Source organism: Xiphophorus maculatus, chromosome 9, assembly GCF_002775205.1.
Source record: "Xiphophorus maculatus strain JP 163 A chromosome 9, X_maculatus-5.0-male, whole genome shotgun sequence".
In the NCBI taxonomy this organism is placed as follows: Eukaryota; Metazoa; Chordata; class Actinopteri; order Cyprinodontiformes; family Poeciliidae; genus Xiphophorus; species Xiphophorus maculatus.
Window position 1 is genome coordinate 31,306,530 of NC_036451.1, and position 25,937 is coordinate 31,332,466.

Below are 25,937 nucleotides of genomic sequence, written 5' to 3' on the forward strand. Positions count from 1 at the left end.
CTGTCACCTCTAAAAAAATCCTTGCCCCCCCTCTTGCCACCACATAGATATTTTTCTAGATCTGCCCCTGCCAGTGTATTTGCTGCAGCAGTTTTCTGGTAGTAGTTCAGCTGCCAGATGAGGGCGAATGTCTCAGTGCAAGTCAGGACTCGTCCCTCTGAGGGACCCGAGTCATTAGTTCGCCTCCCAGGCGGACGGAGAGACGAGGCTGTGAAACCCTGAACTTCCTGCCCCCCCTTCCTCTCTCTCTCAGCCACGGCTCTCCTTTCTCTGCCTCGGTGTGCTGAAACCAGATGTGTGGAGGTCGCCGCGAGCCGTGGAGCTGCTGAAGATCTGTGCTTCATTCTGAAGAGACGGAGGTGAACAATAGCAGCAGCTTCAGGTTTGTTTAGCTTTTTTCTCAAACTTGATCTTCTCCTGGTTCTTTGAATCTGAAACCGTCAGACTGAGTCTGTCAGCTTCGCTAGTTGATCTGGAAATCACCAAGGAACGTTTCACTGCAGGATTCAGCTGCAAACTGACCTCAGAACAGCTAGATTATCTAAACATGCTCTCAGGAGGTAAAAGGTTAACTCCCTGAGCACAGATGACTGAACGCAGCATTACTGTGAAGAGAAGAACAAAAAGACAGTCTGATTTAACGGCAGCAGAACATCCGTGATTAAAGCAGACGTAAACCTGCACAGGGACCAACACCTGATCCCGGTTCAGTTCTTCAGCCCAAGGAGCCAAGATGTTCAGAAGATCTAGAAGGACTCCAGCTGAGATCAGTTCTACAGTCCCTGCAGCCAGGCTGTTGGTCAGAGGTGGTACCATGATGGGATCATGGTACCATGATGGGATCATGGTACCATGATGGGGTCATGGTACCATGATCCCATCATGGTACCATGATCCCATCATGGTACCATGATGGGATCATGGTACCATGATGGGGCTGGGATCATCTCTGATTTATGGCTGTCATACAGCTTCAGTTATTACAACTAAAAACCAGCGATCAGCCCGAAACCTGGGAGTAGTGATGGACTCTGACCTGAACCTCCAGAGCCACATAAAGACAGTTACAAAGTCGGCCTTCTATCACCTGAAGAACATTTCCAGGATTAAAGGACTAATGTCTCAGCCAGATCTAGAGAAACTCATCCATGCGTTCATCTTCAGTCGTATTGATTATTGCAACAGCGTCTTCACAGGTCTGTCCAACAAATCAATCAAACAGCTGCAGCTGATCCAGATGCTGCTGCTGGCGTTCTCACTAAAACCAGGAAGATAGAGCACATAACACCAGTTTTAAAGTCCCTCCACTGGCTCCCTGTAGCTCAAAGAATAGACTTTAAAATACTGTTGTTAGTTTATAAATCACTGAACGGCTTAGCACCACAATACATTAAAGATCTGCTGTTGTTGTATCAACCTTCCAGACCTCTCAGGTTCTGGTTCTGGTTCTGCTCTGCATCCCCAGAACCAGAACCAAACGAGGAGAAGCAGCTTTCAGCATCTATGCACCACAAATGTGGAACAAACTTCCAGAAAACTGTAAAACAGCTGAAACACTGACTTCTTTTAAATCTAAACTAAAAACCCACCTGTTTAGGATTGTATTTGAAATGTAATCAATTACAAATTTATTGGTGGAACTTGACTTAATGATTGATTCTATGTTGCTTTGTGATTCTGTGTTTGTAATGATGTAAAGCACTTTGAAATGTCTTGCTGCTGAAATGTGCTATACAAATAACATTTGATTGATTGATTGATTGATGACAAGGGTTGGTATCAGATGTTCTTGGGAATATTTCTGTAAAGCTGATCTGAATTAACTTGCCTGCTGGGTCAGACATTCCTATCAGAGCCTCGGGGATCTGCCTGTTATAGAGAACCAACTTAGGATCCATGTGACTCACAGGTCAAAGGTCAGGCTGGATTTAGCTAAAACATGCAACTGTGTTGAACATCCAGGTCAGACTTCTGTCCAACAGCTGTAGCCGTGACTTGCTTTCCCTCAGTTGTTCCTCTTGTCCCATTCCTTGACTGGTGTTTCCTCCGAGTCATGGAGTTTGTGAATGAGTCAGAACTGAGATGTTTCCTCCTGTTTTCCTCCAGGCTGCAGACAGACTCGCTGACAGTGGCGGCCATGAAGCTCTGAAGTTCCTTAGCTAAACCGGTAAATAAGACGTTCAGGGACCCATCATGGCCTCCGTCGGAGCGGTTCCAGTCCTGTTGCTCCTCCTGGTGTCGGCTAGCAGCTCCCTCTTCATGGTGAAGGTGAACCCTGGTGTGCAGGTCCTCCGAGGTCGCTCGGTGTCCATCACTGAGTTGGACCTGGAGATCCAAGTGGATCCAAGCTCCGACTGCAAGGTTGAGGTGGTACTGAACGAGCCAGTGACCCAATGGGTGGGGAAGTTGACTCCACAGGTGAGAGTGACTGTAGCAGGTCAGGTGACTGGGACTGGGCCTGTGAACTTACTGGGTTTTTGCTCCACAGATGTTTGACTGCAGTTTCCTGAAGGATGAGGTCAGATACGTTCACAATGGGAGTCCTTTGCTGGACGAGGACTCAGTGCTGCTCCGAGTGTATCGGTAGGAACACACACTGAGACGGGCCACACCCAACAGAACCAGAATTTCCCAATGTTTCTGGAACCAGAACTTGCTCTGGTCTTATTGGACCACCTTGCTTTTTCTCTGTTTGTGGTACCAGAACCCAGACTGTAAGGTTTTCTTCCTCAGGTTCACAGCTTCGCACATGCAGGTGGAGACAGTGGTGCTCAGGGTCAAGGTGGTGGATGGAGGGTCCAGTGTGGTGGAGTTGGGCGGCAGTCCTCTGGTGGTTCCTCGGTTCTTTGGATTGTCCAACGCCCTCAACAGCACCGTGCTGAACATCAGGACCCAAGAGGACCTGGTCTGCACCGTCAGGCTGATGACCGCAGAAACCAAGTTCCCAACAATCGGCCGGCTGGTCAACCGGGACAACTCAGGTCTCCGGAGAGGTTCAGAACACCTGATCAGACCTGAGCTATGACCTTCATCTGGTTTTCATCTGAGCCCAACAGAACCATCTCCTCTCCTCCAGGCCGGCAGGTGGAGGAAGTTTGTCCTGGAAACAAACTGTGTCTCCACCACACCACTGAGGTCCAGTTCCTTAAAACCAGCTGCCAGAACTTCCTGAGCTCCGGTCTGAGGTACCAACACCTCAGTCCTCCGTCCCCTGACACAGACTACATCCCAATCCGGGTGGAGCTGAGGGAGAAGGCAACTCGGAAGCTGCTGGAGGTACGGCAGAAAGAAGCGGTTCGGAGGGAAACATGGCGGTGGTGTGGTGTGTTCCTGGTCGGATGGTGATGGCGCGTTTATTGGCACTGCCTACCCAGCTAATGGATCTAAACATTCTTCCATCACTCTCACCAATACCTGACACAGCACCACGTGTGTTCCCATCACAATCCCATCTATGCATCATGCCGATTTCCATCCACATGCTTCTGGATGTCATGTTCATTTTAACATGGCATCTTCTTCTGCTTCTCTCAGTCACAGGCGCTGTGGCTGCCGGTTCTGATCCAAGGCGCAGTGCAGAACCAGCCCCCCAAGCCCGGCTTCGTGGCCTCTTCCGTCTTGGAGGTGGACCAGTTTATCCTCACCCCGCTCAGCACCGCCACGCTGGACGCCACCGACCCCGACACACCGCAGGACCGGCTGGTGTTTAACGTCACGGCGCCCCCTGCAGAGGGCTTCATCACACACCTGGAGGACCACACCAGGCCGGTCGGGTCCTTCACCTGGTTGGACCTGCATGACATGAAGGTGGCCTACCAGCCCCCCAACAGCAGCCAGAGCCTCCGCCGGAGCCTGCAGGTACCGTCCAGATCCAGACAGCACTGGTCAGTTAACAGGGCTCTGGTTCTGACCCAGTAGAACCGGTTCACACCTCTGCGTCCTCTTCAGGTGGAGTTCCAGGCAATAGACTGTTTCTTTACGAGCAGCTCGTCCATCCTGGTCCACCTGTCCATCAGGATGTCAGAAACAAACGCACCTAGAGTCTCCTGGAACATGGGTACATTTGCTTTTTACTGCCAGCATCGATAAACACAGGCTAAGATTTCTGACGGCCATTGAACGCCTCAGGTCTGGACCTGCTGGAGGGTCAGTCCCGACCAATCACCTGGGAGGAGCTGCAGGTCGTGGACAAGGACAACATCAACGCCGTTCACCTGGTGGCTGTGGATGGACCGGCGCACGGGCGCCTCAGCGTCAGAGGTGAGGGGTCAGAGGTCAATTAGACAGATACCTGGGAAGAGCTCCTCCCCCATTATTATTATGCTTTTCCTTCTAGATGTGAAGTTTGAATGTAAAACGTTCCGACCCAGAATCATAGTCTGATCTCAATCCAGCGGGTCCATTTACACCTCCAGACATCAGAACCAGAACTCCTTTAACGTCTCAGCAGGCACATTTACATGGACATAACTGGAAAACGCACCAACCCGGATATTCTGGTCAGATTAAGCTCCATCAGAATCTGACGGGCTTAAATTGGGGTCTCTGTGTCAGGAGAGGTCAAAGGTCACGCTGGGTCACAGGTTTGAAAACTGATGCAGTGAAGTGAACTGATGTTCGTTTTAACCAGCCGGGGTCAGATTCAGGACTACAGTGTGAAATGGGTTTTGGTTAGAAATGAATGGAAGTCAATGGGAGTCCCCACAAAGACACGCAAACGTGTGTGTGTGTGTGTGTGTGTGTGTGTGTGTGTGTGTGTGTGTGTGTGTGTGTGTGTGTGTGTGTGTGTGTGTGTGTGTGTGTGTGTGTGTGTGCATGAGGTGCATCTGCTCCATGTTCATGGCGCCATGAAAGCCATCAGTGCCTCCAATCTGCCGCTCCATCCGAACGGCGGCGGGGGGTGGGGTCAGAGGTCGCCGTGGGCAAAGTGGCCTTGGCGGATTTTACACCTGATTAGGAAACACATGCACGGAGACGAGACGTATGCTGCTGAGGGAGAGGAGGAGGAGAGCTGTCAGCCCACATACACAGAACCGGTTCTGGTTCTGGTCCAGTCGGTGTGGGTCGTCGTTCTGCTGGAGGCCGGAGATGAAACAAAGTCTGGCCAGATTGGGATGTAGAACCCGGACGGTTCTGCTGGAGCTGCAGAAGAAAGCAGCAGGAGATGTTGGGTCTCTGAGGAGCAGACCAACCCACAGATCACCGGTCCGGCCCGGCTGCCAGGCGGTCCAGTCGGCGCCTCCAGTCAAATGGCCGGCTGCCCGCCTCGCGGTCTCTGCGGCCCGTCTCTGCAGGATTGGGCCGGCTGCCCAGAACCACCTTTGGGCCCAATTACTGAGCAGTCTGTGTCTGGTGGACCCGGTCCCGGACGGCGGCCCGGTTCCCCCCGGTCCTCTCGCTAACGAGGTCCGGGCCGGCGCGTCCCCCAAGCTGTCTGCTGACCTTGGCCTTCTGTCCGCCTGGCAGAGGACGGCAGGAAGTCCCCGACCTCGGCAGGAAGTCCCCGTCCTCGGGAAGGACGCCACGCGTTGGCCCGGCTCTGCACTCGCGTGCCTTCAGGCGCCAACTGAAAGGCGCGGTCCAGTTGGGCGGCGCCGGGACAGTAATTGAATCAAAGTGTGGAGTTGTGACTGGAAGCGGTCCATGTTGGCCGGTGGCGTCTGACAGATGGAGACGCTTCCTTCATGTAGGACAAACAAGTTTCTCATGTTGAGAGCAGCAGGAGACGGAGAGCCGACCCAAACGGGTTTCACTGCAGCAGCACCTCAGCAGAACTTATCAACTGCTGCAGATGTGTCTGTAAAACGGGTTCACCCCTCTGACTGCCTTATTTCATAAACTAATCAGGATCAACAAAATTTGGCTTTTCATTTTTAAAAATGACAACGGCTCAGTTTAATGTCGAAATGGAAACTAATTTCTACCAAATAATGAAAAAAATATTTAACATTAAAAAAGTGGTTGCATAAATATTCACGCCCTTAACAGGGACTGACCTAACTCAGCAGAGGTCCAGCCAACTGGCGCTGGTCGTCCCACGACTGGACAGAGATCAGCTGAGTGTTGTAGTTGCCTGGTTCTGGTTCTGGAAGGTCCAATCACTGGTTCATCAGGATTCCTGGCTGCTGTGGCAGGATCGTTCACTCCTGTTCGGTCCGCTTCGATCCGACTCCAGTCTGTTGCCTAGAAACTCCGGTTCGGTTGGTGAGGTGTGAACGCTAGTCGACCTCTGACCTCTGGTCCTCCAAACCTCGGTCTGGGTTCAGTTGAAGTGATCCCTGGTTTGCTTTGAATGCATGTGTGAACGGCAAGTGGACCAGAGACCGCTCCAAAAGCAGGAAGTGGACTACAGCGCAGGGCATTCTGGGTAAAAACATCCAAGGGGCTGAATACTTTTTATTGCCACCGCAGGAGGCTAGCTGACTCCGGAGGTCAGCTAGGGGCCAGGAGGGTCAAACATTGTTCCTCAAAGAGGTGAACCCAATGTCGGATTCTTCAGAACATTCACACTGGACTCTAACTGTGATAAAAACTGACCAATCAGCTTCAAGCTTTTATAGAGCAGTTACAAGAAAAGCAGAAATCAAATGAAAACCAGAAACTGCAGATGCAGTTTCTGGAAGCAATAATAATAAAAATGATAGTAGTAATAGTACTATTACTCTAAGTAATAATAATGGTATTTATAGTAGCATTTGTATTGGTAGTGATAGTAATAATAACTAGAATAATTGCTGTTCCTAGCGAAACAGCCGTGAGAATGCATATCTGCAGAATGATTGCTACAGAAATGCAAGAAAAAGCAGAACAAAACATAAGAATTAGATAAAAAAGCAGAAGAAAGCTGCAGTCATACATGGTAGAAATCTTTTGCAAAAGAGTGAAATTTAGCCAATTTAGCCATGATAGGGATAGTGTGCCTCTGCACAGATTAGCAGAGGCAGAAATGAGTATAAAACCTGAAATGGTTGAAAAAGTTGAAAAGTGGAACATAGGGGGAAAAATTAGCACAAAAGCAGAAAATGTTGAGATATGATTTGCTAAAATTAAGGTTTACAGAAGACCTTTGAAGACAGTAAAACCAGTAAAACATATAGAGAAAGGTAGACAAGCAGAATGCTGACAGACAAACAGAAACAGAGCACAACAGAGAAATACACTGAAGGACTAGGAGAAGGTGTGACGTGTCTTTACTCCAGAGGAGTTTGACAGAAAACAGTAAGACCTGTAGCAATGACAGTAATAGTTCCTTAAAGTAGACATGCTACGTTTTAATGCATAAGTTATTCCTGTACATTTTAATATGTATGAACAGCATCATTTTGTTTGTCAAAAACATGAAAAGTTCAAAAATGGTCAGTTACTAGTGTCATGATGGGTTCAATATATCTAGCCCACATGCAGAACACAACACAGGAGACACGTATATAATTAAGTGAGTTTATTGCGAACACAAACTGGAAAAAATAGTGAAGCGACGGGTCTCGTCCAGGGGAGAAGCGGGCTCACAGAAACGCTCGGCTCATTGTTAGACGGAGGTTCGGAGTTTAGGAGGGGTTTGCTGAAGTGTCCGGGGACTTGGTCACTTTGTGGATCCAGATAGTCCAGAGCTCAGCCACAGAAGTCCAGAAGGCAACGAGGAAGTGGAACAGAGGACGGACAGGTAGGCTCATGCAGTGGTGACGGAGGGACGGCGTGACTGCCAACCAGGAAATCCAGGAGGACCGTTACTGGCTAACACTCAGGCATCGAAGTACTGGCAGTCAGCTCCTCTTGTACACCTTGCCTGACGAGCAGATTGATCTCAGGTGCGCAGGAGGATGACACACCACTCCGGAGAGAGGTGAGTCTGGCGCTATCTGGTGGCTAGATGGTGAGAAGCAGCAAACAGACTCCCACAAGGAAAACAAAGAACCCCGGAACACAACAGTACCCCCCCCTCAACGGTCGCCACCTGGCGGCCGAGACGAAGAGGAGGGAAGCGACGAGCGGTAGTCCGTGATGAGGGAAGGATCTAAAATAAAAGAGCCAGGGACCCAGGAGCGATCCTCCGGACCGTAGCCCTCCCAATCGACAAGGTATTGCCAACCACGACCTCGTCGACGGGAGTCCACGATCCGGCGGACAGAGTAGGCAGGATGGCCATCAACGTCTCGGGGGGGAGGAGGGGGCTCGGAAGGAGGGCAGAGCATGCAGGTCTGGACGGGCTTTATCTGAGAAACGTGGAAAGTAGGATGAACTCGGAGGGAGGCTGGCAGACGGAGGCGAACAGCGGAGGGATTAATAACAGATTCAATTTTGAATGGACCAATAAAACGGGGAGACAGCTTCTTGGACATGGACTTCAGGGGAATATCACGGGACGACAACCAAACCTTCTGTCCGGGAGCGTAGCTGGGAGCAGGAACCCTTCTACGATCAGCCTGGCGTTTATTTTGTTCAGCAGTATTGTTGAGATTGCGGATGACTGTTTTCCAAATGTTCTGGCACCGGCGGATGTGGTGACGAACAGAGGTGACAGAAATGTTCCCTTCATCGGATGGAAGTAGCGGGGGTTGATAACCTAGGGAAGCTTCAAATGGGGACAGACCAGTTGCGGCAGAGATATGACTATTAAGGGCGTACTCGACCCATGGGATGAACCGACACCAATCTGAAGGATTCGAGGAGGTGAAACAGCGGAGTGTAGTCTCGAGGTCTTGGTTGCGTCTTTCAGTTTGGCCATTAGTCTGGGGGTGAAAACCAGAGGTGAGAGAAACCTTAGCATGTAATGCAGAACAAAAATTCTTCCAAACTTGGGAAATGAACTGAGGACCTCGGTCTGATAAGATCTCCTGCGGGATGCCATGCAGGCGAAACACGTGTTTGATTAATAGTTGAGCAGTTTGAAAGGCCGTGGGTAACTTACGGAGTGGGATGAAATGGCAGGCTTTAGAAAAACGGTCAACAATGGTCAGAATAGTGGTCATACCTTTAGAGGGTGGTAAGCCGGTAACAAAGTCGACAGCGATGTAGGACCAGGGGCGTCTGGGTATGGGTAGTGGCAGAAGGAGACCGGATGGAGGCTGATGGGAAGACTTATTTCTAGAGCAGACTGTGCAGGCTGAGACATATTCTTTGACGTCCTTATGAATGGAGGACCACCAAAACTTACGGTTGATGAGAGCAATGGTTCGACTGATTCCTGGATGACCTGAGAATTTAGAAGCATGAACCCACTGGAGAACACGGGCTCGGATCGATGTGGGAATGTAGATCCTATTAGGTGGGCACGAGTTGGGGGCTGGTTCGGAGAGTTGAGCTTGTTTAATAAGATCTTCTATCTCCCAGGTGACAGTTGCCACGGTGCAGCTGGGAGGGAGGATTGTGGCAGGGACCTTCTCAGAGTCATAAGGCGAGTGGAGACGGGAGAGTGCATCTGGCTTGATATTTCGAGACCCTGGACGGTATGAAATAGACAGGTTAAATCTGGAGAAAAACAATGACCAACGTGACTGACGGGGATTAAGTCTTTTCGCAGATTGCAGGTATGACAAGTTTTTATGATCGGTCCAGACTAGCACCGGGTGTTCAGCTCCCTCCAACCAGTGCCGCCACTCCTCCAAGGCCAGTTTTATAGCCAACAGTTCTCGATCTCCTACGTCATAGTTTCGTTCGGGAGGGGATAATCTGCGGGAAAAGAAGGCACACGGGTGAGTCTTATTGTCGTGGAAGGAGACCTGGGAGAGCACGGCTCCTACTCCAGTGTCTGAGGCGTCAACTTCTACAATGAACTGCTTGGACGGGTCTGGTTGGATGAGTATGGGAGTGTTGGCAAACAGGTTCTTTAGACGTGTGAAGGCGGTTTCCGCCTCCGGGGTCCAGCTGAATGGGACCTTGGTCGAGGTGAGAGAGGTTAGTGGTAAGGCGGTCTGACTGTAATTCCGAATAAAGCGGCGGTAGAAATTTGCGAACCCCAGAAAGCGCTGTAGTTGTTTTCGGGTCTCTGGGGTCGGCCACTCCAGCACAGCTCGGATCTTCTCCTCTGTTGGCCTTACCTGTCCGCCTCCTAATATAAATCCAAGGAAGGACACAGATGACTGGTGGAACTCACATTTCTCGGCTTTGACGTATAGCTTGTTTTCCAGGAGTCGTTGCAGAACCAGGCGGACATGGTGTTTGTGTTCCTCTAGAGACTTGGAGTAAATCAGAATGTCATCAAGATAAACAAATACAAAAACATTTAAGAAGTCTCTCAAAACATCATTTACCAGGGCTTGGAAGAAGGCAGGGGCGTTTGACAACCCAAATGGCATTACTAGGTATTCAAAATGACCTATTGGTGTCTTGAAAGCTGTTTTCCACTCATCTCCTTTGCGAATTCGGAGAAGATGGTAGGCATTTCTTAAATCAAGTTTCGAAAAAATGGTTGCACTATAAAAACAGGCTCGAAGGCAGAGGACAACAGAGGCAGGGGATACTTGTTCTTGACGGTAATGTTATTTAACCCTCTATAATCAATGCAGGGTCTAAGTGATCCATCTTTTTTACCCACAAAAAAGAATCCTGCCCCCAAGGGAGAAGAGGATGGGCGGATAATGCCGGCAGCCAGAGACTCCTTGATGTATCTCTCCATGGTCTCCCTCTCTGGCCGAGAGATATTGTATAGGCGGCTTGTGGGTAACGGAGCACCAGGTAGGAGGTCGATGGCACAATCATATGGCCGATGAGGTGGTAATGATAGAGCCTTGGACTTACTGAAAACTGGAGCGAGGTCATGGTAATCAGGAGGAATGGTTGACAGGTCAGGCGGATCGGCTTCCTGCAGGTCTGCCGGTAGAGGACCTGGGGGGACAGCTGAGCGAAGACAAGAGGAGTGACAAAAAGAGGACCAGGATTCAATATGCCTGTCGGACCAGTTTATACGGGGGTTGTGTTGTTGGAGCCATTTGAAACCAAGGATGATGGGAGAACAGGGTGTGGGGAAAACCAAAAATGAAGCTTGTTCACTGTGGTTTCCGGAGATTATTAGATGTAGTGGTTTGGTGCAGTGAGTTACTTGGGGAAGGGCCTTTCCATCGAGAGCAGAAACGCGTAGTGGAGCTGTTAAGGGTTCAGTCTCAATTGACATCTGTTGGACCAGGGAACTGTCAATGAGATTCTGTTCACATCCCGAATCAACCAAGGCGGACAAGGGGAATGACTGGTTCTGGTGGATTACGGTGGCTGGTAATGATAAGCGAGGAGAGTCTTTGCATAGGAGGTGGTCCGCCAACCTCCTCGCCCCTACTGGCGGACCTGGAGGTTTAAACGGACCGGGCATTGGGCAAGGAAGTGACCTGGGGACCCACAATACAGACATAGACGAGCGGAAATACGTCTTTGTCGTTCCTCTGGTGTGAGGCGAGTCCGGCCCACTTGCATGGGTTTGGGGTCCTGAAAAGTCTGGGAAGGAGAGATCGCTAGAGTGGTGTTAATGCCACCTGGATGCCTAGCCGGCGGTTCTCTCCGACTCTTTTCCCTGACACGAGACCTGATTCTATTATCGAGCCGCAGTGTTAGGCTTATTAGGTCTTCTAACGTCTCCGGTTCGTCTAGGGTGGCAAGTTCATCCTTAATACTTTCATTTAGAGCGTTAAAATACACACTCTTTAATGCGGCTGCATTCCAATCGGTACCTGCAGCTCTAATTCTAAAATCTATGGCAAAGTCTGCTATAGAACGCTGGCCCTGTTTGATTTTCATTAATTCACGTGAGTTAAATGATTTGTCTGAGTTATGACTAAATATCTGTCGAAACTCTTTCAAGAATGCATCAAACGAGCAGTTAAAACTGGCTGGTGATGGAAACCGGGCCTGGGCCCAAGCTAAGGCCTGCCCGGACAACAGGGACAGAACGTAAGCAATTTTCGCGCTGTCGTGAGCAAAACTCTGAGGTGAATGATTGAATATGATAGAGCATTGTGTAACCAGGATCATTTTCTATATTAGATTTAGTTTATTTATTTTATTTTCCATTTTGTTAGATTTATTTTTTAAAGGGTTACTTAAACATTTTTTCCTCTTCCCCTTAATTTATTTAACACCAACCAGGCGAGAACAATAGTGTTCTCGCGTGGCTCTGACGTCATGTGACAGCTGCACATCAGCGTCCTAAATTGGCAGCACAGTTTATATGGCTGCAAATCGCAGCTTAGGCAGGAAACGCTGCGGGACTCTGATGTGCAGGTAGGCTTCTGGTCTGTTCCCGACGAGGTTTTCAGATCTCTATTGTCTGTTTTTCAATCGTGTGTGTCTGTTAACTTGCAGCCGGGTGATTACTCAACCAAACGTTGCAAGAATCACGGTTAGTCAAGAGGGAACTGGTGAGTGTTTGGTAGGGAGCTAGTATGCTAGCACTAGTCTTCCAGCCTGTTGTGATTGTATATTGATTTGTTGCGTAACAATATTGGTTGCATAAGTTATATTTACTTATGAAACGTCTGCACATGTAACTGATTAATTAGGTCTGTTTATACAGGCCAGGTGCGTTGCAGATCCCTCGCGCAAGGAGTGGCTGGAGGGATCTTGACAATAGCAAGGATTGTCTGGTTTCACCGACCAGACTGGCGAGCTAAAATAAGCAGGATACCGAAACACAAGACTTATCATCTGGGAACATTCTTCCGACCCAATTGGAGGATCAGCTCAAGTCCCCATTGAAGGAAGTGGATTATTTTGGTTTTTTTTCATCATCAACAAAGACTGGTGGACGTCCTTGGTATAAGGAACTTTAACTTGTTTTTCCTTTACACTATGGACTAATGTGTATATATATTGTATATATATTGTAAATACTAAATACAACTCACCAATTTGCACCATCTTACTGTCTCTGTGCTTTACAAATTGCCATCTCCTCCAGTAGCCGAACCTAGCTAGACTTTAAGAACTGTTTGGATAAATTTTAATTCGGATTATTTAAAATCTTGTTAATCCTTGAACGCAATGTGGGTTACATAACTTGGCGAGCTAGCCAGGAGGTTGTTGGCATTTTGTAAACACAAATCATTGTTTTTTTTGTCATCAACAATATGGATGAATTTCAAAAACTCGACGTAAAAATTCCCAACTCTGTTTTGGTTGAAGGCATTTCAGATGAAGATGGTAAAGAGGAAGTATTTGACTTTTTGAAACAATATGGGAAGATAACAAAGACTGAAATCATTTCTGAAGCTGACTCTGAGTTTGAGGGCCAGTTTGTGGTTGAATTTAGCAGTGGTACAGCAGTAGCTGAATTGCGTTCCATTTTACCATATTCATTCAAATCATCTGAAAAGTCAGACACATTTTTCATCTCTGAATTAGCTGTTGTATATGCAGAACATGTTTCACAGAGTAAAACTCATTCTTATTTATTTGAGTTACAGAAACTTGCAAAGCTTTCTGGCATGGATTTTGCAGAGGTGTTAAAATCCACGATGACTCAGATTGGACAATCAGTTGCTGAACTTCACTCAGCTGCTAAGATGGAGGATCCTGATGAGAAGTCTGAGGTTATGGCAGCAGCTGCAGATCCAACAATGAAGGAAGAGCCAACGTTGTCAACCGCCACTGATCCTACAGTTTCCAGACAGAGACTTGAGCAGCAACCTACCTCACGACAGAGACCTTCTCTTCATGATGATGACATCCAACCACCCGAAGTCCAGCGCTACGTGGTGGAACACATTATGAAAACTGAGGAAAGTGCTTACCATCTACAAAGGCTCCGAGTGTTTTCTGGACGGCTGCCTAGACCAGCACATGAAGCAGACTACGAGACCTGGCATTCAGGAGTGGATCTGCTACTAAAAGACCCATCAGTTTCTGAGCTGCAGCGATCAAGGAGGATCGTGGAGAGTTTACTTCCCCCAGCCGCTGATATGCTGAAGCATCTAAGTTCAGATACTCCACCTACTGTATATCTGAACATATTGGATTCGGCATATGGCACAGTGCAAGATGGAGAAGAACTCTTTGCAAAATTCATGGACACTTTCCAAGATGCAGGGGAGAAGCCATCTTCATACCTCCAGCGGCTGCAGGTAGCATTAAACTTAGCCCTGAAACGAGGTGGTGTGTTAGCCAAGGATGTAAACCGGCATCTCATAAGCCAGTTTTGTAGGGGTTGTTGGGACAATACTTTGATTGCTGAACTCCAATTAAAACAAAAGAAATTGGTCCCACCTAGTTTCTCTGAATTGCTACTACTTCTACGTACTGAAGAGGACAGGGAGGCAGCTAAAACTTCCCGGATGAGACAATATTTGGGGTCCAACAAACAAAAAGTAGTCAATCATGCACAATTGGTTTCTGTTGATGCAGGTGATGGTGGAGCAGTTGCTGCTTTAACCAAATTGACTCAGCAGTTGGCAGAACAACTGGCAGATATACAGCGGCAGCTGGCTAAGCTAACATCCACAACCACCCAGCCCAGGACTACATCACAACCTAAAGTAACACACAGTAAGCCGGGTGAAAAAGGGGGCAATACAGTGACATCCAAACAGTTCCCACCAGTCCATGTTAAACCTGGTTATTGTTTCAGGTGTGGTGAAAATGGTCATATTAAGCCACAATGTAATAATGAACCAAACCCTGCTCTTGTTGCCAGAAAAAGGAAACAGTTTGCTCAGCGACAGCAGAACATCTTTCAGAAGAAGTTAAACTAGGCATGGTTCCTGTTGCGGGACAAACCGGAACCAGTCCCAGCCAAACCGGTCCCCTTATTAAAGAAAAGACTGTTAAATGTACAAAACTGCAAGCCCAAGCTAATAAACTACCCACTCAGCTACCCAAAGGTTTGATTGGATCAAAGTGTGCTGCTGTTGTTGACATTTCTGGTCATGTGTGTAACTGCCTTTTAGACACTGGTTCACAGGTGACAACGATCCCAGTTTCTTTCTATAATGATAAGTTAAGCAACCAACCTGTACTGCCTCTGGATAATTTGTTACAGGTTGAAGGTGCTGCTGGACAGTCTGTTCCGTATCTGGGGTACGTGGAGCTGGTCATCACATTCCCTGAAGACTTCATAGGAGTAAACACAGAGGTACCAACTCTCGCTCTTGTGGTCCCAGATACTAGTCCTGACAGGCCATCTAATGTACTTATTGGCATGAACACACTGGAGCCACTGTATGAACAACATCTTAGCAGTAACCATGTACAATTTCAATCCATGGCCCAAGGATATCGAGCGGTCCTGAAACTGCTACAGTTAAGGCACCAGCAAAATCAATTAGGAAATGCAGGGACTGTCAGGCTGTTAAGCACCACTCCAGTCCTTATTTCACCTGGACAAACCATTGTCTTGGAGGGTTCTGTTAAAAACGCCTCTCCATCTGCCAATAAGTGGGCCATTGTTGAACACCCTAGCTCGCCTTTACCAGGGGGTTTATGTGTTCAGAGTTGTCTAATTACACTGCCACAGCATCCACCATATAAAGTCCCAGTGATCATGAAGAATGAATCAGAGCAAGAGGTGTTCATATCACCATTAACCATTATTGCAGACATTGGGTCAGCACCTACTGTTTTGTCACAACAAATCACATCTCAAACCTCACAACGAACCATTTTGGAGTTTAATTTTGGAGACTCTCCTATTCCACCTGAGTGGAAGGAACATATTATCAACAAAATGAACAGCATGCCTGAAGTATTTTCTCATCATGATATGGATTTTGGCTGTACAGATGCAGTTAAACATACCATTAAACTTAATGATGAAACGCCTTTTAAACACAGAGCAAGGCCAATCCATCCCCAAGATCTGGAGGCAGTCCGTGAACATCTTAGAGACCTGTTTGGAGCTGGCATTATAAGAGAGTCTAAATCACCATTTTCCTCTCCAATAGTTGTGGTTCGGAAACGTAATGGTTCCGTCCGGCTATGCATAGATTACAGGAAACTGAATCTTCAAACTATCAAAGACGCATATGCCCTTCCTAATTTGGAAGAATCTTTTTGTGCTTTGACAGGGTCCAAATGGTTCACTGTGTTGGATTTAAAATCTGGCTATTATCAAATAGAGATGGCAGAAGAAGATAAGGCTAAAACAGCTTTTGTAACTCCCCTTGGATTTTGGGAGTGGAACAGGATGCCGCAAGGAATTACAAATGCACCTAGCACGTTTCAGCGGCTAATGGAGAGATGCATGGGAGATCTGCATCTTAAAGAGGTCCTTGTCTTCCTCGATGACATCATCATCTTCTCTGCCACTTTGGAAGAACATGAGGAACGGTTGCTGCGTGTGCTCTCCCGGTTGAAGCAGTTTGGACTAAAGCTCTCTCCAGAGAAATGTAAGTTTTTTCAGTCATCTGTACGTTATTTGGGACACATTGTCTCTGACAAAGGAGTTGAAACTGATCCAGAAAAGATTGATTCTTTAAAATCCTGGCCAGTCCCCCGCAACCTTAAAGAGTTGCGATCTTTTCTGGGTTTTGCTGGATATTACCGAAGATTTATTAAAGACTATGCTGCTATTGTCAAACCACTTAATGAGTTAACCCGTGGTTATCCTCCTGCCCGCAGCCCTGCAAAACTGAAGAAACCAGAAGGAAAGTACTCGGATCCAAAGCAATCCTTTGGAGATAAATGGACTAGCCATCAGCAGATTGCTTTTGAAACAGTCATTTCCAAATTGACTACAGCACCTGTTCTTGGGTTTGCAAATCCACAGCTGCCATACATTTTACATACTGATGCCAGTACAAATGGGTTGGGAGCAGTATTGTACCAAGAGCAGGAGGGCAAGCTGCGTGTTATTGCTTATGCTAGTCGAGGCCTGTCTGTCAGTGAGTCAAAATATCCTGCGCATAAACTGGAGTTTTTGGCCCTGAAGTGGAGTGTTACTGAGAAGTTTCATGATTACCTCTATGGGACTAACTTTACAGTTGTCACAGATAGCAACCCTCTCACTTATGTTCTTTCTTCAGCCAAGCTGGATGCTACAGGTCACCGGTGGTTAGCAGCACTGTCTACCTACTCATTCCAATTGCAGTACCGTGCTGGAAAACAGAATTTGGATGCTGATGCTCTGTCCCGACGCTCACATGAAGATATTTCTAGTGACCAGCACTGCCGAGAGAGGGAGCTCATTCAACATCTGACCAGTCAGTTGGGTAATGGTAAAAACACCCATGACATTTCCCCTGAAATTGTGGACGCCATCTGTCAGAGTTGTATAATCCGAACACAGAACCAAACTGAACTAAGTCGATCTGTCGCACTGGTTGAGTCTCTATCTGTCTCTGTTAACTCCATCCCTGATGGGTTCAGCAATGAAGAGTTGCATGGCTTGCCTCTAATCCCCTCTCTATCTCAGGTCGATCTCCAAGAACAACAACAAGCTGACCCTGCTATTCGTGAGGTCATTCATCAGCTGGAGACTGGGGAGAAGGTCCTTCCATCGGTTCGAGAGGAGCTATCTGACCTTCCTTTGCTCCTGAGAGAGTGGAACAGGTTAGAGTTGGTGGATGGAATCCTATATCGGAGAAGACATGATGGAGATAAACTTATCTACCAGTTAATCCTACCGCCCAAGTTACGACCAACTGTTTTAAAGAGCTTGCACCATGATATGGGGCATATGGGCATCGAAAGAACAATTGATCTGGTGCGCCAACGCTTCTTTTGGCCCAAAATGACATTAGAGGTGGAGACTTTTGTCAGAACCTGTGGTCGTTGCATAAGGCGTAAAGCTCAAATAGAAAGAGCAGCTCCATTAATAAATATTCAAACAAGCCGACCACTTGAACTGCTATGTATGGACTTTTTAACCATTGAACCTGACAGTAGTAATACTAAAGACATTCTTGTTCTTACTGATCACTTCACCAAATTTGCAGTTGCCATTCCTACCCCCAACCAGAAGGCAAAGACGGTTGCAAAGTACCTCTGGAATGAATTTATGGTTTATTATGGAATTCCAGAGCGTATACATTCAGACCAGGGTACAGATTTCGAGTCCAAGCTCATTAAAGAGCTCTGTGAAGTTGTAGGCATGAAGAAAAGCCGTACTACCCCGTACCACCCACGAGGGAATCCAGTCGAGCGCTTCAACCGCACTCTGCTCAATATGCTTGGAACCCTGGAAATGAAACAAAAGTCAAAATGGCGAGAGTATGTCAAACCTTTAGTACATGCATATAACTGTACAAGAAATGTGGTAACAGGGTTCACACCTTATGAACTCATGTTTGGTCGTTGTCCTCGTCTTCCTGTGGATTTGGCTTTTGGTTTACCCGTCAGAGAACAATCATCCATCTCTCATTCAGAGTATGTTAAGAATCTGCAATCCAGCCTGAAAGAAAGCTACAAACTAGCTTCTGAGAATGCCCTCAAATCAGCTGCAAAGAACAAGACCCGTTTTGATCAGAAAATTACACCATGCAGTTTGGAGATAGGAGATCGAGTACTGGTTCGCAACATCCGTCTGAGGGGTAAGCACAAGCTGGCAGATAGATGGGAACCAGGGGTGTACAAAGTTGTTAACAGAGCTGAAAATGTACCAGTTTACACTGTACAACCTGAACACAAAGAGGGACCAACTCGTACTTTACATAGAGACCTGTTGCTTCCTTGTGGTTTCCTGCCAGTTTGCTCCACAGAAGACCCTTCCATCTCCATGCCTGCCTCACAACGAAAGACTCGCAGCCAGGATGGTTGCCATCCAGATGTTCCTGATGCGATGCAGGAGGATGAGGATGCTGAGCCATATGTGCCAGAAGTTTCCATCCCATCCCCAACCAGATTCAGTGTGAAGGTGAGAAAATTCGAGTCATCACCCGAATCCATTACTTTGCAGCCTATTTCACCTTTGGCTCAAAGTGATGCTGAAGCACCAGAGCATCCTGTACCTCTAATTCAGAGTACAGACCTTGAGACTGCTAGTCCATCTGAAAATGAAAAATCCTGTTTAACAACTGATTCATCACTGTCTCACTATGAAGACAAGCTACCTGTGGAACAGATTGAGGCAGAGGAACTTTCTGAACCACATGTAGCTGAGCCTGTGAAAGTACACATGGAGGGAGAAGTACCTGACGAACACTTACCTGAAGTTCAAGAACCTGACGCTGAGGGTCATCTGGTCGTTCAATCTGAGTCATCTATAGGTCCTGCAAGTGTCAGCTCACCCTATAACTCAATTGAGTCTGAAACATTGCCCAGGCGATCAGATCGACAGCGTCAACCTCCTAGTCGTCTAACATATCCTGTGTTGGGTAAGCCACTCATTTCAGTAGTTCAGGCTCTATTGCATGGTTTGGCAAATGTGTACGCTGAGGCTCTTAGTCAAGTTTCTAATGTGAATATCCAGAAAAAAAAATTAATTTAAATAACCCTGCAACGGGACGTGCAGGAATTAAAGAGGGGAGGATGTAACCAGGATCATTTTCTATATTAGATTTAGTTTATTTATTTTATTTTCCATTTTGTTAGATTTATTTTTTAAAGGGTTACTTAAACATTTTTTCCTCTTCCCCTTAATTTATTTAACACCAACCAGGCGAGAACAATAGTGTTCTCGCGTGGCTCTGACGTCATGTGACAGCTGCACATCAGCGTCCTAAATTGGCAGCACAGTTTATATGGCTGCAAATCGCAGCTTAGGCAGGAAACGCTGCGGGACTCTGATGTGCAGGTAGGCTTCTGGTCTGTTCCCGACGAGGTTTTCAGATCTCTATTGTCTGTTTTTCAATCGTGTGTGTCTGTTAACTTGCAGCCGGGTGATTACTCAACCAAACGTTGCAAGAATCACGGTTAGTCAAGAGGGAACTGGTGAGTGTTTGGTAGGGAGCTAGTATGCTAGCACTAGTCTTCCAGCCTGTTGTGATTGTATATTGATTTGTTGCGTAACAATATTGGTTGCATAAGTTATATTTACTTATGAAACGTCTGCACATGTAACTGATTAATTAGGTCTGTTTATACAGGCCAGGTGCGTTGCAGATCCCTCGCGCAAGGAGTGGCTGGAGGGATCTTGACAATAGCAAGGATTGTCTGGTTTCACCGACCAGACTGGCGAGCTAAAATAAGCAGGATACCGAAACACAAGACTTATCATCTGGGAACATTCTTCCGACCCAATTGGAGGATCAGCTCAAGTCCCCATTGAAGGAAGTGGATTATTTTGGTTTTTTTTCATCATCAACAAAGACTGGTGGACGTCCTTGGTATAAGGAACTTTAACTTGTTTTTCCTTTACACTATGGACTAATGTGTATATATATTGTATATATATTGTAAATACTAAATACAACTCACCAATTTGCACCATCTTACTGTCTCTGTGCTTTACAAATTGCCATCTCCTCCAGTAGCCGAACCTAGCTAGACTTTAAGAACTGTTTGGATAAATTTTAATTCGGATTATTTAAAATCTTGTTAATCCTTGAACGCAATGTGGGTTACAATTGCAACAAAAAACCCTGACACTTGCTCAGATCACCTGTGAATCTTTCTGGGGTTGGAGGATGGATCTGGGAAAACGTGGGTTGGCCTGGCCGGTCTGGAACAGGAGCAGGATCTGGGGAAGGAGTCGGAGGAACAGAGCATTTTAGAAAATTAGCAATTTCTATTAGCTGTCGGTTGGTCTCGGCTTGTCGTGTGCCAAGTTCTCTTAAGGCGGTTTCGTGCGACTGTAGCAGGGTGTGTTGTTCAGTTAATGTTCTCCTGATTGCATCTGCTGGGCTTGTTTGCTGGCCTGAGTGTTCTGTCATGATGGGTTCAATATATCTAGCCCACATGCAGAACACAACACAGGAGACACGTATATAATTAAGTGAGTTTATTGCGAACACAAACTGGAAAAAATAGTGAAGCGACGGGTCTCGTCCAGGGGAGAAGCGGGCTCACAGAAACGCTCGGCTCATTGTTAGACGGAGGTTCGGAGTTTAGGAGGGGTTTGCTGAAGTGTCCGGGGACTTGGTCACTTTGTGGATCCAGATAGTCCAGAGCTCAGCCACAGAAGTCCAGAAGGCAACGAGGAAGTGGAACAGAGGACGGACAGGTAGGCTCATGCAGTGGTGACGGAGGGACGGCGTGACTGCCAACCAGGAAATCCAGGAGGACCGTTACTGGCTAACACTCAGGCATCGAAGTACTGGCAGTCAGCTCCTCTTGTACACCTTGCCTGACGAGCAGATTGATCTCAGGTGCGCAGGAGGATGACACACCACTCCGGAGAGAGGTGAGTCTGGCGCTATCTGGTGGCTAGATGGTGAGAAGCAGCAAACAGACTCCCACAAGGAAAACAAAGAACCCCGGAACACAACAACTAGAGTTTAGACCAGGGGGGCCCAAAGTGGTCCCTGAGGGCCGGCATCCTGCATGTTTTAGTCTCTGCCTGGTTTAACGCACCCGGATCCAACGATGGCTCGTTAGAGGCTTAAGAGGAACATTGACCTGCTGAGAAGGTTGTTGGTACCAGGGAGAGAATAAATCATGCAGGATGCCGGGCCTCCAGGGCCCACTTTGGGCCCCCCTGGTGTCGACTCTAACAACTGACAGCAGTTAGAGAAATCCACCATAGGATTACACTGTCAACCTGAAAACCATCAAAAATCTGCATAAAACTTAAATTGCAACTGTGGGAAAACTGTAAGAGATATCTGAGAGCCGAGACATTTGAATATAGTTTAAAGTCTGGTGACTTGTTTAAAAGTTGAGTGAAGTTTCTAGGTTGAAGTAGGCAGAAGTAGTTAGCTGTGAAAAAGTAGAACATTTTTGTGGAATTTGTAAAAATTTCAATGTATTTCAATGGGGCAAAAAATTTGCACAGAAGCATAAATATTTCAAAAAGTAAAATAGTGAAGTTTAGCAAAAGATATAGCAGAAATCTCCAGAAGAAGCAGAACGTTTTGAAATATGAATTAGCACAATTAGTTGAACGCAGTAAAATGTACGGAACATTGGATAATAATAAAGAAAAACACAAACACTATCAGTGGCAATAATAAGATAGTAGTAGTGGTACCTGAGTAAACCAGGATGAACCAGGTGAGCCGGGTCACTGGGAAGAGTGACTAAATATTGAATTTTGAAACAGAAGTTGGTAGATCTCCAGGATGCTGGTGACTGCTGAAGCCCCGCCCATCAGTTGAAGCCCCGCCCACCATCTGAAGCCCCGCCCATCTGCTCTTCCTGTACCCTCCTGAACGAAACCATCCTGCTCTGCTGAAACCAGAGCTGACCCTGATCATGTGATTTCTGCTGCCTCCAGGTGTGAAGGCCTTCATGTTCCAGGTGCGGGACCTGAAGGAGGGCGTGGTCATCTACCATCACTCCGACAGCGACTCCACCCGTGACCACATCATCTTCCGCATCAGCGACGGCCACCACAGCATCCGCCACAAGTTTCCCATAAACATCCTGCCAAAGGACGACTCCCCGCCCTTCCTCATCAACAATGTGGCGGTGGAGGTGCCGGAGGGCGGCGCCGTGCGACTGCAGGAGTACCTGCTGCTGGCCACCGACACGGACTCCAGCGACGACCTCATCCTGTACCAGATGGTGAGCGCCCCTCGCGCAGGCTGGCTGGTCAGGAAGAGCTCCACCCACCAGACAGGTGAGACTGAGGTGAACCTGACTGAGGTAGAAGGACTACCCATTGGCGCTACTAGTCCAGTTTTAGGGGAGCTTTATCTTTACCATCCCTAAAACTGGACCTCAGCAACCCCTGAATCAGGTCGCCACCCATCCCGTAAAATACAGAGTTGTCCCATATTTGGCCGTTTAATGTTTGTCCCGTATTGAACCGATACATAACTGTCCGATAGAAACGCCTATCATACACACATCAACGCTAAATTTAACAATAATGACCAAAATAAAACACAGGAAATATTAAGGTCAGCTAAACTGTCCTGGCTGAACGCAACGAACCGACGCTGAACGTCACGGTTGCCTGGAGACAGACACTACGCAGCCGCGGTGAGCTGCTATCAACCCGCATCTATCTATACATATCTATATATACAGTATATAGACCTATATCTATCTATCTATATATATCTATATAGTGTTTGGTACTGATTGTCTCACTTCATGAACTGTGAACTGAAATATTAAAACCCCGACTCATAATGTCCACTTTTCCATAGATGGACATTCATTCTTGTTTGAAGAAAAAAGGCCAACGGCTGCATAGCGTTCAGATAAAAATAAGGGTCATGAAATTTCTACGTAGGATTTTCAAGTAAAGTTCAGGTTAATGACTAGTAAGAACTAGTCATTAACTAGAATTTCTACCTTGATAATAAACTGGTTTTAGGTTTATTAATCCTATGAATTTAGTAAAATGTTCTTTAAATGAAATGCATAGTTTTAAGTAGATTTTACATTAATTTCCACACTAGGACTGTGTGACTCCACAGCTGCTTGTGTCTCATTAATGTTAGCAGATGTTGACAGCAGGTATGATGCGGTCTGATTCTGTTTCAAACTGAGAATCTGCAGCTCTAGAAAAAATGATCAGTTTGTCTGATTTGACTCTTTATAAGTATATGTTTGAGTAAAATGAACATTGTTCTTTTATTCTATGAATTACTGACGACATGTCTCTTAATTTTGTTTATGAATGTACTGTATGTAAATAAGCAGTTAGATTTAGAAAACTGCACCAACAAACATCTTCTCATGGGTCTTAGCCCTGCTGGGGGCTCAGCCCCCCTAAAGGTCAGACCCTAGAATGGCCCCTGGGACCCTCACACTACCAGGTGAGAGTATCTGGAGACTCAAAGTCTTCCATCCATTTGGATCAGGTGTGGTGAAGTCCGGTCCTCCCGATGCACCATGCTGTAGCTTTTAGATGCATCCCTGCTCCAGGACATCCGAGTCAAATGCATGAATCCTTCTCCAGCAGTCAGTCAGTCAGTCAGCGAGGCAAAGGCCAGGTAGCAAGACATTCATTTGGTCCAGGTGTGTTAGAGAAGGGCTGCATCTAAAAGCTGTGGCGCAGTACCTCCTTAGGACTGGACACCACTGCTTAGACAAACCATCCAACTTCATGTCCCGCAGTTTGTTCAGGCGACTCTGGTTTCCGTCCTGCAGGCGTCTCTGTGGACGGCTTCCTGCAGAAAGACCTGATTCAGGGTCAGATCTACTACCAGCACTCGGGAGACGAGACCTTTGAGGACTCCTTTGACATCTTGCTCTCCGACAGCCACCAGCCGCCCAATCTGTCGCAGACATACGTGAGTCTGACTGAAATTTGGGGCGTCCTCTAGGCGTCCTGTCCTCCCAGGTTTCCTGTCCTCTCAGACGTCCTGTCCTCTCAAGTTTCCTGTCCTCTAGGCGTCCTGTCCTCTCAAGTTTCCTGTCCTCTAGGCGTCCTGTCCTCTCAAGTTTCCTGTCCTCTCAGGCGTCCTGTCCTCTCAAGTTTCCTGTCCTCTAGGCGTCCTGTCCTCTGTCTGCAGACGGTGGTGGTCCACGTGTTTCCGGTGAAGGACCTGCTCCCGGTAGAGGCTCCCGGTACCGTCCGATCTCTGGTCGTCAGGGAGACTGAGGTGGTTCACGTCTCGCAGTCTCAGCTGCACTTCACAGACAGGGAAAATCCAGACTCTGACCTGACCTACATCATCACGCAGTCCTGCTTCAGCCCACTCCAGCCTGGGTACGGAACCAGAGCCCGGTCATAGTCCAGTTGGGACTCATGCAGGCCTGTTCACCATGGCGCCGTCTCTCCTTTCAGACTGATGGATGCAGGTCGTCTGTTCTACGCAGACAGCAGCAGCTACTTGAAGAAGGACCCAACCGTTCCGGGTCTGAAGTCCTTCACTCAGGTGGGAGACACACAGAACCCGGATCAGAACCACGTTATGTAGCTGAGAGAAGGAGGTTGGATGTTGCAGATGAATAAATGAGGTCAGAGTTTCACTACTTCGGATCCGGTACTATCCGTCTCCATCAGAACCGGTCCTGAGGAGGTGGTTCAGTTCTGCTGGTTTTAAGGCGGTTCAGGCCCGACCCGGTCAGATCAGCACCAAAATCAGCATTCGGGTCTCTGTTCCTAATCAACTCTCACTTTATTTTGGTAAATTGTCAACATTAAACTCAGGAAATAAAACAAATAGCAAACAAACCCATAATTTACCAAAAAAGGAAAATCTTTTTCTTCCTGCCAGGATTCAGAGGAACATTTGATCATCTTATGGCTCTTTTAAAGCAACAAAGGTCATCATTTGAAATCATCATTCAGTTCCAGTTCGCCTCAAACGCGTGTAGATTTGACCTGGATCTTCAAATACTAACAAACCTCACAGTGGTTCCCAGACTTTGGGAACCACTGGTTTAAATAAAATATAAATAATTTACTGAACCTGGAGGAAAACATTTTACTGTTTAAGTTTGACTTTATTCATCTGTACATATTGTAATCTATTACTCTAGTAACTATTTAACCACTGATATGAAACCCTACAGGTCACAGGTTCCTGATGCCGTACCTGATCTATAAGCTCTAGATCTATAAGATCTACATTAATAACTCTAGATCTATAAACTCTAGATCAGGGGTATCCAAAGTGGGTTCTGGAGGCCCGGCATCCTGCATGTTTTATTCTCTCCTGGTACCAACAACCTTTCAGCAGGTCCATGATCTTCTTAGGCCTCTAATGATCCATCATTGGCTCCAGGTGCGTTAAACCAGGGAGAGACTATGAAACTTCACTTCACTTTTTTTTTTCAAGATGGCGCCGGCGCAGCTGGCTGCCTGCAGACGCAGCTCCCGTCGTGTGTGTTTGTCTGTTTATATTTGCTGTAACCGATTAAGGATCCGTGCTTGAAGAACCCATGGATCATCAGTTGGGCTTTCCACAATGGCTGGATGTGGTTCTGTCGATGTTCTCTGCGTTCTTCTGCTACTTTTTATACTCTTGGTTGCGGAGAACCTCGCCGAGCGGAGTAGCGGCATTGTTTGCGCGTGTGAACGG

At 47.1% G+C, this 25,937-nt stretch overlaps 1 protein-coding gene across 3 annotated transcripts in view; it reads left to right on the forward strand.

Moving 5' to 3' along the window:
- The first annotated feature begins 201 nt into the window (after positions 1-201).
- LOC102233367 (FRAS1-related extracellular matrix protein 1-like) overlaps positions 202-25,937 on the forward strand; it is a 47,224-nt gene continuing 21,488 nt past the window's right edge. Inside the window, exons 1-12 of one of the 3 annotated variants that reach the window (XM_023338930.1) lie at positions 202-382; positions 2,107-2,418; positions 2,489-2,583; positions 2,734-2,993; positions 3,077-3,276; positions 3,535-3,858; positions 3,949-4,057; positions 4,129-4,260; positions 22,229-22,573; positions 24,058-24,200; positions 24,423-24,619; positions 24,698-24,788. In XM_023338930.1, coding sequence (XP_023194698.1) covers positions 2,194-2,418; positions 2,489-2,583; positions 2,734-2,993; positions 3,077-3,276; positions 3,535-3,858; positions 3,949-4,057; positions 4,129-4,260; positions 22,229-22,573; positions 24,058-24,200; positions 24,423-24,619; positions 24,698-24,788 — 2,121 coding nt within the window. In that variant the 5' untranslated portion in view covers positions 202-382; positions 2,107-2,193. The remainder of the gene's footprint in view (positions 383-2,106; positions 2,419-2,488; positions 2,584-2,733; positions 2,994-3,076; positions 3,277-3,534; positions 3,859-3,948; positions 4,058-4,128; positions 4,261-22,228; positions 22,574-24,057; positions 24,201-24,422; positions 24,620-24,697; positions 24,789-25,937) is intronic. The other 2 variants (XM_023338931.1, XM_023338932.1) reach the window with 2 other exon arrangements.